Source organism: Carettochelys insculpta, chromosome 5, assembly GCF_033958435.1.
Source record: "Carettochelys insculpta isolate YL-2023 chromosome 5, ASM3395843v1, whole genome shotgun sequence".
NCBI lineage: Eukaryota > Metazoa > Chordata > Testudines > Carettochelyidae > Carettochelys > Carettochelys insculpta.
In genome coordinates, this window is record NC_134141.1 from 63,506,294 (window position 1) to 63,521,490 (window position 15,197).

At 42.0% G+C, this 15,197-nt stretch overlaps 1 protein-coding gene across 2 annotated transcripts in view; it reads right to left on the bottom strand.

The window, feature by feature from the left end:
* The window catches only part of CAMK4 (calcium/calmodulin dependent protein kinase IV), a 280,889-nt gene that overhangs the window by 25,619 nt on the left and 240,073 nt on the right, over nucleotides 1-15,197 (bottom strand). For both annotated transcript variants that reach the window (XM_074995233.1, XM_074995232.1), the window contains one exon: nucleotides 6,761-6,836. In XM_074995233.1, coding sequence (XP_074851334.1) covers nucleotides 6,761-6,836 — 76 coding nt within the window. The remainder of the gene's footprint in view (nucleotides 1-6,760; nucleotides 6,837-15,197) is intronic.

Consider the following 15,197-nt stretch of genomic DNA (forward strand, 5'->3'; position numbering starts at 1 on the left):
AACATTTTTTGAGATAACAAACTGCCATCTATAGTATTCAGAAAATATCAGGACTTTATAATACTGGCAGCAGGAGACCTCCAGCACATCACTCAGACTGAAATCTCACAGTTCTTTTCCTATAGATAAGACACCTAGGCTATGTCTGCACGAGCCCCCTAGCATTTTGAAAGGGGGATGCTAATGAGACACTTTGGGATATGCTAATAAGGCACTCCATTGAATATTCAGATGCTCATTAGCATAACGGTGGCCGCAGCACTTCGAAAGTGCCACTTTGGATCACGTGTGGATTGTGTACTTAGGGTACTTTTCAAAAGGACCCTGCACACATCAAAATCCCTAACCAAATAGGAATAAGGGGATTTCGAAGTGTGTGGGGTCCTTTCAAAAAGGACTCCATGTAGATGAGCGGCGCGCGATTGAAAGTGGCACTTTCAAAATGATGCGGCCATCATTATTCTAATAAGGTGCTGCATATTCATTGCAGCACCTCATTAGCATATCCCAACGTGTCTCATTAGCACCCCCCTTTCGAAGGGGTGGGGAGCTAGTGTAGACATAACCCTAGGGAGCAAGGCGCCCTGTTCTCTGGTTTGATTTGCTGGCTTGCACCAGAAACCAGCAGGTATCTCACCTGCTGCTGTAACTGTTAGGACACTGATCCTTAAACATTCAAGGTAATTTTCATCTAAATTGTCAGTGACTTGGAAAGAAGTAGTGTCAGCATGTCACTCCTCCCCTTTTGCCCAATTGAGCCTTCCCATATAAGTTATAACCAGTGTTTTTTACATTCCAACCATGCAGATCTTCTCAAGAGGTTTCAGTAATACCTGCCAGGTCAAACTCCAATTCCTGTTGATCTTGTGGCTCATCACTATTCTGCCAACCCCTTTGGCTTTCATTTTCTGCCCTGCTGCTTCTCCCTCATCTTAAATTACTTGAACACTTACAGCAAGTCATCAGTAATGTTAAATGGAATTGAAATGCTAAGGCATAAAATAGGTCCACTCTACTACCATCCAAGAGGGCCCAACTCTGCTAGGTGTAGAGCAATCTGCATTAAGAGCTAGATTTTGCAATAAATTAGCATACAATTTTGTCCTAGAGATAATCTGGAAATAACATAATTGCACAACGACTGCTTTTCACAACCAAATCTCACTAACTCCAATCTGGCTTTGTTGTTGGTGCTTATATATGCTAATTGCACTTATGCTGTCTGCTCCAGTTGTAGGCTCTGATAAACTACTTGCTATCTACTGCTACAATTATTTTCACAATGATTCATTAACACCACATGTTTGTAACGCTTATCATGTGAACTGAAAGAGAATTACATAGCGTAGGTGAGTCGCCAGTCCTTATTACTATGGCCCCGACCATGGTTCTGCTCCCAATGGTTGTATTCCGCTTATGCCCGAGGTCTTTTATAATTTTTACAAAGTTAGACCATTTTAAAGCTGTGATTTGAAAATGACTCAAACTAGTGCAAAATGCGGTATGGACATTCAACTTGACTTCAACCAGATTTATATTGATTCACCTTAAATAGATTCTTCACCAAATTAAAATAAATCAATCTAAATTAGGTTTAAATTGGATGAATCAGAGAATCATAGAGCACTAGGACCGGAAGGGGCCTCGAGAGGCCATCGAGTCCAGTCCCCTGCCCCGACGGCAGGACCGACCACTATCTACACCATCCCTGATAGACATCTATCTAACCTGTTCTTAAATATCTCCAGCGAGGGAGATTCCACAACCTCCCTTGGCAACTTATTCCAGTACTTGACCACCCTGACAGTTAGGAACTTTTTCCTAATGTCCAACCTAAACTTCCCTTGCTGCAGCTTAAGTCCATTGCCTCTTGTTCTCTCCTCAGAGGCCAAGAACAACAAGTTTTCTCCCTCCTCCTTATGACACCCTTTAAGATATCTGAAAACCGCTATCATATCCCCCCTCAATCTTCTCTTTTCCAAGCTAAACAAGCCCAGTTCTTTCAGCCTTTCTTCATAAATCATGTTCTCCAGACCTTTTATCATTCTAGTTGCTCTTCTCTGGACCTTCTCTAATTTCTCCACATCTTCCTTGAATTGGGGTGCCCAGAACTGGACACAATATTCCAGCTGAGGCCTAACCAGCGCAGAGTAGAGCGGAAGAATGATTTCTCGTGTCCTGTTCACAACACACCTGCCAATGCATCCCAGAATCATGTTTGCTTTTTTTGCAACAGCATCACACTGTTGACTCATATTTAACTTGTGATCTACTAGCACCCCTAGATCCCTTTCTGCTTTACTCCTTCCTAGACAGTCTTTTCCCATTATGTATGTGTGAAACAGATTATTCCTTCCTAAGTGCAACATCTTACATTTATCTTTATTAAACTTCATCCTGTTTACTTCAGACCATTTCTCCAATTTATCTAGATCATTCTGAATTATGACCCTATCCTCCAAGGTAGTTGCAACCCCTCCCAGCTTGGTATCATCTGCAAACTTAATAAGCGTACTTTCTATGCCAATATCCAAATCATTAATGAAGATATTGAACAGAACTGGTCCCAAAACAGACCCCTGCGGAACCCCACTTGTTATGCTTTTCCAGCAGGATTGAGCACCATTAACAACTACTCTCTGGGTACGATTAGCCAGCCAGTTATGCACCCACCTTATTGCAGCCCCATTTAAGTTGGACTTGCCTAGTTTGTTGATAAGAATATTATGCGAGACCGTATCAAATGCTTTACTAAAGTCTAGGTATACCACATCCACTGCTTCTCTCTTATCTACGAGTCTCGTTATCGTGTCAAAAAAAGCTATCAGGTTGGTTTGACATGATTTGTTTTTTTACAAAACCATGCTGGCTGTTCCCTATCACTTTACTACCTTCCAAGTGATTGCAGATGACTTCCTTAACTACCTGCTCCATTATCTTTCCTGGCACAGAAGTTAAGCTGACTGGCCTGTAATTTCCTGGGTTGTTCTTGTTCCCCTTTTTGTAGATGGGCACTATATTTGCCCTCTTCCAGTCTTCTGGAATCTCTCCTGTCTCCCATGACTTTCCAAAAATGAGAGCTAACGGCTCAGCTACCTCTTCTATCAGCTCCTTGAGGATTCTAGGATGCATTTCATCAGGCCCTGGTGACTTGCAGACATCTAATTTTTCCAAATGTTTTTTAACTTGTTCTTTTTTTATTTCAAAAACTAACTCTACCCCTTTTCCACCAGCATTCACTATGTCAGGCATTCCTTCAGACTTCTCTGTGAAGACCGAAACAAAGAAGTCATTAAGCATCTCTGCCATTTCCAAGTTTCCCATTACTGTTTCTCCCTCCTCACTGAGCAATGGCCCTACCCTGTCCTTGGTCTTCCTCTTGTTTCTAATATATTTGTAAAAGGCCTTCTTGTTACCCTTTATGCCTGTAGCTAGTTGGAGCTCATTTTGTGCCTTAGCCTTTATAATTTTACTCCTGCATTCCTGTGTTATTTGCCTATGTTCATTCTTTGTAATTTGTCCTAGTTTCCATTTTTTATAGGATTCCTTTTTTAGTTTGAGATCATGCAGGATCTCCTTGTTAAGCCAAGGCGGTCTTTGCCCATATTTACTATCTTTCCTACATAGGGGGATAGCTTGTTTTTGGGCCCTTAATAATGTCTCTTTGAAAAATTGTCAACTCTCCTCAGTTGTTTTTCCCCTCAGTTTTTCCTCCCATGGGATCTTACCTACCAGCTCTCTGAGTTTACCAAAATCTGCCTTCCTGAAATCCATCATCTCTATTTTGCTGTTTTCCCTCCTACCAGTCCTTAGAATTGTGAATTCTATGATTTCATGATCACTTTCACCCAAGCAGCCTCCCACGTTCAAATTCTCAACCAAGTCCTCCTTATTTGTTAAAATCAAATCCAGAACAGTTTCTCCCCTGGTGGCTTTTTCAACTTTTTGGAATAAAAAATTGTCTCCCATCACGTTCCGTACTTAGTAAATTAAGTCGACAAAAAAGCTGCAATTTTTATTAAACCAGTGCAACTCTGACGATACACAAGGCCTAATATTTGTTAACTACTATGTGCCTCTTTAATGTGGGATAGGATTTCTGGCTACATCTTTATAGCAGTGGATACAAGGCAGATCGTCTGCTGGTGTAAACTATCCATTAGCTTCAATGGAACTATGATGATAATATACAATAGTTAAGGATCTGCTCTGATACAGCTTGCCCTAGAGAGGAAGTAGTAAGCTGGATATAAGAGACAAGCTCCGAGATGTAGTCCAGGGCAGCTGTGTGGCAGGTTTTGAGATAGGGAAATTAATTTTGTAATAAAAGAATAATAGAAAACAACACAATCAGAGGAATCCCAAAAAGGGGTCCCAAAATGTACAGCTGCCCGTGTTCCTCTTCAATATAAAACCACAGACCTGAGGTTCACACTAATAACTTATGACTTTTGTGCAGCAAATCTCCTTTGACAGCTTTTTATTCTTTCCCATGAAGTCTATCAGTCATACTCTAATTTCTTACAGTAAAGACAAGGTAATCTATCCTTTTATAGGAAAATAAAAGCAGATCACTGACCTCACTTATACTTTAGATTAAAAATGGCATTTCCTAAGATTTCATGTTAAAATAATTCATCAGCAATTAGATACGTATATAAGGGTGTATATGTATATATAAAATCCTGTTTTCTTCCCCTTCCCAGAATGCATTGACTGAAATCAACAAGGGAAACAAAGAGAAAACAAGAGAACAACAAATCAGCCTAGCAATCAGAGATGCCACAGGACTGAATGGAAGTCACTCGTTCTCCCACAAGGAGAAATGTCAGAATAACAGATGTGCAGCATGAACAATGCACAATGACTTTCAACTGTCAAATCCTTCTTCAGAAGCATTTCATTTATGTAATATAAAAGAACTGAAATCACTCTTACTTAGATACCGAACTACAGACTTAGGTGCCTAACTGTCATGCTCCCCTGTTTGAATATCTGGGCCTACACAGTACTGTACAAAACTTTGTTTGCCTAAGAACAATTTGAGACACTTTGGCACTTACAACCCTCTGTCAGTTACATCTCCGGCTCCAGAACAGTTCTGAGTTTAAATTGTGAAGTGAAACGCAAAATATCTTGATTATTATAAATCACTGAGCAAACGAACATCTTTTTCCTTTCAGGTGGCCAGGCTGCTCCTCTGCCCACTCTGTGCCTAACTCTCCCCTCCATCCACGCCCCATTTATTTTCTGCTTACCAGCATGGCAGACTTCTAAGCTGAGGAGCTGGATGTCAATCAGCAGCAATGGCATTTGAATTGTGGCGCCAAAAAAAGTTGGTGACTGAAGTCCCCAGAAACCCAGGTGCAGCTGTGCTCCTTGCTAGTCCAAGGCAACTCTATTGTGGCCATGCGCTTTGATTTCTTTTTGGCCCACTGTGTCTGTCTCTTTTGAAAAGACAATTGCTTCTATTTTCATCTTGCATCAGAGCACTTAACTATATTCTTTTCTGACCAGGTTTTTATGGCACACTCCTGACTGTGTAACATTGGCTACGTCTACACTAGCTAAAACTTCGAAATTGCCATGCAAATAGCAATTTCGAATTTTTTGGCTAGTGTAGACACGGCCATTGAAGCACACTAGTAATTTTATTTACAACACAGTTTAGTAAGCGTGCTGTTCTCTAAAAGGAAATACATACAGCGTGTCATGTCCTCTGCTGCATCTGAGGAGTTCTCGTGTTTGTACTGCCTCATTCCTAGGTATGTCAAGCCAGGCTAGGTCCCTGGACTGTGCAAAGTTACACCAAATGTCAACACATTATGGCAACTGGCACTTGCTTTACAGAAAGCCAGCTAAAGCAGATTTATGGCAGCTGTTCAGTGGCTGAGTAGGACAAAACTCCCCAAACATAGCCCGTGAATGCACAAAATTTATTACAACTAAGTTTATATCCAAAATCTTTGTGTGATAATCGCATATCCTTAAGTATTTAGTAGTGGCAAATACTGTCTGGTATTGCCCATATTTGCAATGTAGACCTTTTCTACAGCTCATAAGTGCTTGACTGTTATTTATTTAAATATTAAGAACTCTATTTAACATGCTCTCTCTTCTTAGGCACTTATAATCTAAAGAGGCAAAACAGAAATGAAAGGGCAGGGAAAGCTTTATTTACTGTATTGAACAAGGATTAAAAAGAGTTAACCATTATTCAATGTGTCCAGGTATCATATTGAGTAATATGTTTATCCTGTATGTAAGTACAAAGTTAAGTTTCTATTGTGTGGGTGGAGTGGTTAGGTTCTTATATAAAGCCTGATATTAACAACAAATCAGGTTATTATAACATTGAAACATGGAAATGGAAACATTGCCCTTGAGCTTTTTCAACCCAAACACAACACAATACTAGTAATAGGACAAATAAATGATTATATGCAGGCCCATTTAGTTTCATAGTGTGTACTGAGTGAAATGCAAAAAACCCCCGTAATAAATGGCAAAATAAATTATTTTTACATTTTTCATTTCTAATAAGTATTTACAGTAATGTAAACAAGGGATATTAGGGTAGCTCCTCAGTGCTTCTTCAACCTTCAAATCATTTTAATACCATTACAATATAAACCATATAAACAAATTAAGGATCTTTTCTCTTTCTATTATCACAGTCCAGAATGTCAGAAAAATCTGTGGCCTAGAAAAATGAAATTGTCATATTTTATACTTTACTCTGTATTACTGTCTAACTTACAGGATGTAGGTGATTATTCCCAAAGACCACATGTCCACCTCTGGGCCATAGGCACACCCCCGTAGGATCTCGGGTGCTGTAAATGATAAAAAAACAAAAAAGTCCCAAAAGCAAAAGTTTAATGCAAAAATAAACACTATTAATAAAAATCAGGAATTTCAAACGTCTGACTTCTTAACGCAGAATGTAATTGCAACGTCTCCTTTTCAAGTAGAACAAACAGGTCCTGAGCTTGAAAGTCTTCACTTAGGTAAAACTCATATTCACTTGAGTAAAGAGGAACAGGATTTTTTTCCTGAGTAAGGACAGCAAAAATGGACCCCTAACTTGTAAAAGGGGCAAATTAGCTTTGGTTTCCAATCTGATTTTAGAGATGGAACCACATTCATGAAAGGACAGCTCCAGAAGCACGGTAGCTTGAGTTTTACTGACTACATTATGTCTGCATGTTTTAATAGTTCCAGTAATTTTGAAGTCAAGTTGACACTATAATTAAGGCTGAAAACCACTCTCCATTACAAGCCCAATTTCTGACCCCACTCATGTCTCTTCTTGCCTAAATCTATTTGTCCTAGAATTTTAGTGTTTAGTCTCCCATGAGAGGAATAAAGTGCTAGTCATAAAGACCTACACATCAGGGCATGCAAAGCTGCAAGAAGGATTGCTTTAGAACCTAGAATTTGACCTTGAAAAAAGCCTTGTTGTTCAACACGAGGAATTCAACTGCTGAGAACAGACAGCAGTACAATGCTAGTGAGTACCAATTACCACAGCAGGGTGCAGCGGAGAGATAGTGTCTGAGGCTCTCAATTCTGAAATGGCAAAGAGGGACCATCCTTCATCAGAGGAAGCTCAACCCATGTGTGATGGGGTGGCTGCCTGCTCAAAGGTAGAAAAGGGGTTAAAAACTGCCTTAGGGAGGCTGCAGCAGAGGCACCCAATCAGAGACGGGCTGAAAAAAATTGCTAATGAGGACCAAGCAGGGCCAAACAGAAAGCGAGCTGAGCTGCGGGGCAGAGGAAGGTAGGTGGTTCTTTGTTGGGAGGCCGGGGAGTAAGGACTGCATCTCTGGAGGGCTGAGAGAACTGTCGGCACCCTGGACAGAGCAGTGCTGCCAGCAGAGGCCAAGGGAGCAAGAAACAGCATCTGGCTGATGGGTCTGAGACTGAGGACCTGACACAAGGGCAAAGACTGTGCACTGGGGCCACCTGGGAGGTTTGCGGTGGGCCACTGAAGGAAGTGGCTGGACAGCAGACTACAGTCCCCCAGAGTGGCGAGCACAGCATGGCACGGCTGGGGGGAGGTGTTGCTGAAGAGGATGCTGCAGCACTTGAAGACAGGTGTCCAAGAACATGAATGATGATGGTGCAGCACCACCCCAGGAGGGTGCACTATCACAATGAGCTAATTCCCACGATAACCAGCAGGAGGCACCAGAGTAGTGAGGGAACCCTATTACACCATGGCCGATGCCTAAGAATGGTCAAGAACATAGCATATACTTCACATAAGATAAACAGCTGCTGCCTGGGCCTGAAATGAGATACATACTCCTACTGTTATACCCACAGGTACATGCACACTGTGTACTTCAGGAAATGTCTGCTTGAAAATACTCTTCCCTGAGATACTTCTGACTAGCCCTGTCAGCTAGTTTACCCTAATGAACACCATTATCAGAAGCCTCTAACTTTGCCAGTCATAGCTTCTTGGGGCAAAATAGCCTAATATTAGCTGTGGGAGTCAAGTCTCACAGTTAAACAGAGGAATACAACACTTGACGCGAGACCCACCCATCCTTTGGCCACACCAATCTTTAATTTGCTGTTTAATGAATATGCACTACAATCACTACACTATTGTCCTTCATGAGGTTTATGGGCTGGAATAGTTGCAAGTGGGAATTCCCAGTCAGTGGATTTACATGAGCAAGCAGACAGTGAAGTCTCTCTGAGTCCATTTCTGCAGTCCTTAATTCATCCCTCTTCCTTACACCTGGGACAAATGAGATAGATTCCCCCCAGCGTTGCTGCTACACTCTATCAACCAGGTTTAGAGAGCACAGAATGGTTTGTGAAGACCCTCAGAACTTGGCTTAATGTCACCAATAGTGGTTATAGTGTACTTTAAGAAATACCATTTGCCTGCCAGACAAATGTTACAGAAAAGTAAACAGTATGTTGAAAGTCATTCTTTATCACTGGTATAATTTTTATGTAAGTCATCATTCTGATTATCTCGTGGAGGCAAGCTAATATCCTCTTGCAAGCAAGATGAACATGAGCAGGAAAACTTTCTATAAAGCTACATCAATTAAAACAGGGAGGTTGAATCACTGAGATAGCCTGAATAGCAAAATGCTCTTGGCACTTACTTTGTGCCAAGAGCGAAGAAGAACATTCACATATAAACACATCTCTTGTATAACTACCAGTGCCAAATGCTAGATCCACACTAATGTCATGTCTACACTGGAGTATTTAGGAAAATTAAGGAGAGTTAGGTAAAGGTGTGAGGTCAGCACATATAAGTAAAAGGATGTTAAAATTATGTGCCTGCTCTTGTTCAGAATGATATGGCTTTGTTTCTATATAACTCATTCCTTCACCAAAGGATCAGAATAAAAGTCTGCACAGCCAAAGCAGCTCCATTTCAAAAGTGGTAACACTGGTTTCAGTTTGCCATGTAAAGGTATGGAAGTCACTGATGTGATAGTAAAGAGAGGTTTCAACAGGATGGACTGGGAATGCAGTGAAGGATTGACTGACTTTAGATTGGGAACTCTCATATCCAAGTGACAAAAGGGGACATAGTGAAATGGTAGCAGAGAGAGAGGCAGACAGTTTGTGCAGTGATTAGAGTCAATGACCGCTGTTAAAAATTAAGAAGTGTGTCACGTTTCTGATATCCATGTAGGCATCTTAGCCTGGATGTGATAACAAGGAAGACTGCTTCCTACCAAGACTTGCAGGTGCTAGCGGACACACCACCATGCAGCTATTGGTGGTGTTGGGTGATCTCTATGCACGTGAAAGCAGAAACAAAAGAGGGTATGAAATATATTTAGGAAATTCAATCTACACCCTATGAATGGGGAAGAGAAAATGCTACTGTATTGTCAAACCATAGATGATGGCAAACACCTAATTCCAAATAAAGGCTTCATCAGCTGGTTATGTACATCATTTGTGGAAACAAAACACTCAAGATGTTGATGAATAAATCTCATTGGATACAAGATGGAGTACAACTGATACCTAGTGAGACAGTAGCACTGCAACACAAACCTCCTGTGGTGGTGATTGTGGTAGAGTGCTGGCTGGACAAAGAAGGAGATGCTCAGAAGGAAAGAAGATTACAATACAGAAAGTTAAGAGCAGTGCATCAGAGATGTTTGTGCAAAACTACAGGATACGTGCCCAGAAACTGATTTGCCATCATCTGGCAAAGAGCAGAACTACCTTGCATAAAAATTAATCTATTGACTGTAAATAGAAAGTAGCTGCCAAGTGGCCAGAGAAAAAGGACAGATAAGATGCCCTATATGATATGTGTGCTGAGCTTGTAAATGACCCACAGCTGACTAGCTAAAAGACCTACCACACTGAAAATGAGCTGCAAAGGTGAGGGGATGATATTGCACATCATCAGGGAGACTGCTAGTAACACCTGAACTAGGAAAGGAGTGGCGATAATGACACTCTGAGATTGTCTTAAATGAGTCAGACACCTTTAGGATGGAGTTGCCAATATGTGATCCAAATGTGGTGCCTGAGGAGGAGGTGAAAAATGCAGTCCAGGAAATGAAGAACAGTAAGGCAGAAGGCCTTGCTAAAGTCATAGTAGTAGACATAGTGGAGAAAGTCTTGGGTGGCAGAGGAATACAAAGGTTGAGCAGAGTGGCTTCAGCCACATGTCAAGACAAGAGAAGTCCCCAGGATGTGTACAAGTGGCCTCGATACATAAGAAGAGAAGCATCAATGAATGTGGAAACTATTGAGGGATAAAGTTATTGTCACATGCGATGAAGATATCAGAGTGTGTCCTGAATGCTAGGGTTAGGAGAGTAGTGGAACCCTGCCTTGCACAAGTGTGACTTTAAGAAAGGATGAAGCATCACCAATATCATGTCTGTAATTCAGCAAGGGATAGAGAAATGGCTACAGTACCAGGAAGAGAGCTCTTTGGGCTTTTACAGACCTAGAAAAGGCAAAGGATAAAGTGGACAGCAGGATGCTCACATCAATGCTGAGGAAATACGGCGCATCGGAGAATTTATAACTATATCAAATGCCCTGGCTATAAGTTACCTAACACAGTGACCCAAACATTTTGGAACAAATTCCTTTGAAGTAAATGTCAGACCACAGCAGAAGTTAGCTCAAAATCTGCTGCTGTTTACACAGAGAGAGAGAGATTTCAAAAAGGAAATCAAAGCCAAGTGGTGGCTGACAAAATCCAAGAAGCGTACCACTGGTCAAGGCCTGGGCAGAGGATGAATGAAAGGATCATAGCATGGCAGGAGAGGATGGTAGGAGATCTGAAGAAAGCTATCAATGTGATAGATTAATTGCATCAAAGAATGTGGTAAGCGGGTGGACTTTAGTGCTGCCTTTGACAGATGAAGACAGAGATGCTTGCATGATGACCTAACCCTAAAGATGGGATAAGGGGGAAAAAAAACAGGTTACTAGTCAGAAGATCTGCTTCTCTGTTGGAGAAGCAGTAGTACAGATCTTGAGACTTAATCCTGGGACTGCAACGTGATGGACTGGGAACGCCCACTATGTACGCTACATAATCTCTTTTTTGCCTGGGTGTTTGTCCTCCAGGCACAGAAATGAAACTTCTGTCTCATTTCACATAGAGCACAAACAGATGGCATTACTACACACCACGGCCAGTAAAATGGGGGTGGCAATTCCTTATCTCACACGAGTGTTATGTACAGCACTCTGAAGATGTAAAGAGCCACACACATGCCAAATTCTGCAGAACTGCTGTTGTCAGAAATCCACTTTGCAGAACCAAGTATAGTTGGGGATTCTAAACGGACTGAGAAACTCCTTTCAGCTCCTGTTGACACAGAGTTCTATAGATACTCAATATTCCTTCCAAAATGAAAAATACAAAGAAGTAGGGCTGAATCTGTGTGAAGCTAACTAAGGGCACTCAACATCTCAGAACACTGATAAACACACCAAGGACTGGGCCCTTAGGCCACGTCTATACTCGAGGGTTTTGTTGACAAAACCCAGGGAGCGTCCAGATTCCCAAGGTGTTCTGTTGACAGTAAACCAACAGAATGCAGCACTTCTGTCGACAGTCTCATCCCACTCCCCACCGGGCACAAGCCGGTCTGGACATTCCAGGGGGGCCTCTGTTGCCAGATAGGGCTTCCGGGACACTGGGCAGCCCCTTCTGCTGTGCTTCTGGTTGGCCGTTTTGCTGATAGAGTGGCAGGGCAGTCCAGCTGCACTCTGTCGACAGAGCCAATTGCTCTTGCAATCCATCCGGCAGTTTGGGTGCGATCTGTTGACAGAAGTTTTTTCAGAAGATATCTTCCGACAAAAACTTCCATTGACAAATCGCTGTAATCTAGACATAGCTTGAACAACATATTACTTCCACTCGTTCTCCTCTTCCCATTCACTGCCACACAAACCTTCTGATGTCTCCTTCCCTCTGCACACCTATGCATTACATAGAGCTGAATCATCACTGTTTTGGGGGCTGTATTACATATTAACTTCCTCTTCTTCACACAGTCTTTTATAGTCACAAAAATGAAGGCATAACAAATGGCTTCTGACACTGAGCAGTAACTACAGCTTTACATTTGCCTCTTTATAGCAATGACAGACATTAGCAAGGTGACTGAGAAGCAGTACTCGAAGTACAATTTTATAAGACTAAAGACACTAGGAATAGGTTTAATTCCAAGGGATGTTCAATTCTTTTGTTTGCCTGATAAAGACGCTACACAAACAAATGTAAGCACTACTTGCAGCCCACTATCAGTTAGGTTACAAGCTAAGGGAGAAACCTTGCCACCTTCATCAATGTCTTCCCATTTCCTGTTGTTTCTATGGTAACAAACATCAGAAAGCACAGTCTGTAATACTTTAACTATCTGCTCCTTCTCTCCCTTTCCTTTTACAGCCCCCTCTGTTATATTTATTCTCTTCAGTCCACATGTGCATTAGCTAGGGACACTGCTTCAAAGGTACACAGACTTAACACTAAATAATTACTTCAAAGCATTTGGATGCACACAGAAGTTCACACAGGTTTACTTCCTGCTTCTTGTTTGTTCTAGGCACTAACGACTATATCTACGCAGCATTTTGCAGTGAGCAGGGAGTGAACTTCCCACTCTGGGTCAAGAGACTTGGACTAGCCGGTCTCGTGCTAACGCTCTAAAAACAGCTGTGTAGAGAGTGCTTTGAGGTTCCAGCTCTGGCTGGAGTTTGGGCTCTGAAGCTTATCCCCCTCCTTAGGCGTCAGAGCCTGAGATTCAACTTCCAAATGCTGCCTATATGGTTGTTTTCAAGAATGCTAATGTGAGAACGACTAGCTCAAGTCTGTCAGCCTAGCTTGAGAGGTTCATCCCTGCTTCCTGTGTAGATAAACCCAAAACCATAGCAAAGTTTCACTGAATAAATCCTACAGACCAAATCCTGCTCAGGAGTCATAGGGTTTAAAGACAGAAGGGACCCTCAATTCCTCTAGTCTGACCTGCATATTGCAGACCACCACTACCTGTTAGCATCCACACATTAAAACCTTTCCGGGTGATGAGCTGGGAGTCACAATTAGGCACACAAGACTTGCACTTGACAAGGGAGAGAAATGGCTGTAACGAGAGAGGTTCTTTAAGAGCAAAAGAAAGAAAGGAAACTGCAGGTCCTCTGCAGAGTGGAGAAAAGTGAGCTAATAACTGAAGGATTCAAGAAGGCTGAAGTATTAAATCATTATTTTGCTTCAGTCTTCACTAAAATGGCTAATGGTGACCAGATACTTTGTACAACTGGTGTTGACAATGGGGAAGGAATTCAGGCCACAATGGTGAAAGAACAGATTAAAGAATATTCAGGTAAATGACCTATATTCAAGTCAGAAGGGCCTGACATCATTCATTCTAAGACACTTAACGTACTAGCTCCCTGGTGTCCAATACACTTTTTGTTCGCCACATGTGGTGAACTGGAGACTGTGGTGTGGGGAAATGCAGCTCCTTAGAGCTGTACATGTGGAGCGCCCTCTGCCCACTCTGTGCACTCGCCCTACTACTTGGTGGGACAAGCGTGTGGCAGCAGCGGTGGCTCCTGCTGCAGCTGCAACGCCATCGCTAGGCTTCCGACACAGCTCACAGCATGGCTTCAGCTACATCTTGTGGCATGGCTGTAGATGCATTCTGGTGAGGAGGCACATGCGGTGGTCCTGGTGAATTGCCAGAAGTTTGCATGCCGGGGGAGGCGGGGGCGTGTCTTTGGGGAGAGGGGCCTGTGGTGATCCTTAAATTTCTTTTGGACATCACTGTACCAGCTGAAGCAAACCGAACCATTAGTGATTACCTTTGAAAGCTCACAGAGGACAGGTTACGGGCCCAGAAAACTAGAGAAGGGAAAACGTAACACAAAAAGGGGAACAAGGAGGACCCAAGGAATTACAGACCCATTGAGCTAACTTCAATTCTTGGAACAATGTTAGAATAAAGGGTTAAATAATTTTAAGCCACTGGAGGATAACAGAATTATAAGAAATAGTGCATATGGACTAGTCAAGAACAAATCATGGCAAACCAATCTTTCTTTTTTGACAGGGTAACTGGCCTATTGGATGAGACACAGAAATAGATTCAAAATATTTGCTTTTATTAAAGCTTTTGACACACTTCTGCATGACATTCTCATAAGCAAACAAGGGAAATTTGGTCTAGCTGAATTACTGTAAAATGGATACCATGAGTAGTTAATCTGAAGAAAGGGAGAATAGTAACAGAGCGGTAGCTGTGTTAGCCTGTATTCTCACAAAACAAGCCAGCAGTCCTGTAGCATTTAAAAACTAACAACATGATTTATTAGGTGGTGAGCTTTCACGGGACAGACCCACTTCTTCAGATCTAGACAGGGAAATTTAGGTTAGGAAGTGGGGAAAGCTTTCTAATTCTAAGGACAGATTTGCACTGAAATAGGCTTCCAGGGGAGGTTATGGAATCCCCCATCATTGGAAGATTTTAAAGATAGGTTAGACAAACATCCATCAGAAATGGCCTAGATCAGGGGTCTGCAACCAAAATAGCGAGAAGAGCCATTTTTTTCAAATTCAGTTACAAAATCAATACGTCAAGAGCCACAAACATGTGAATATGAGACAGCCCTTAATAAATGATGTCAAACTGTGCTTTCTGTCACCCCTATTTTAAGAGCAGCCC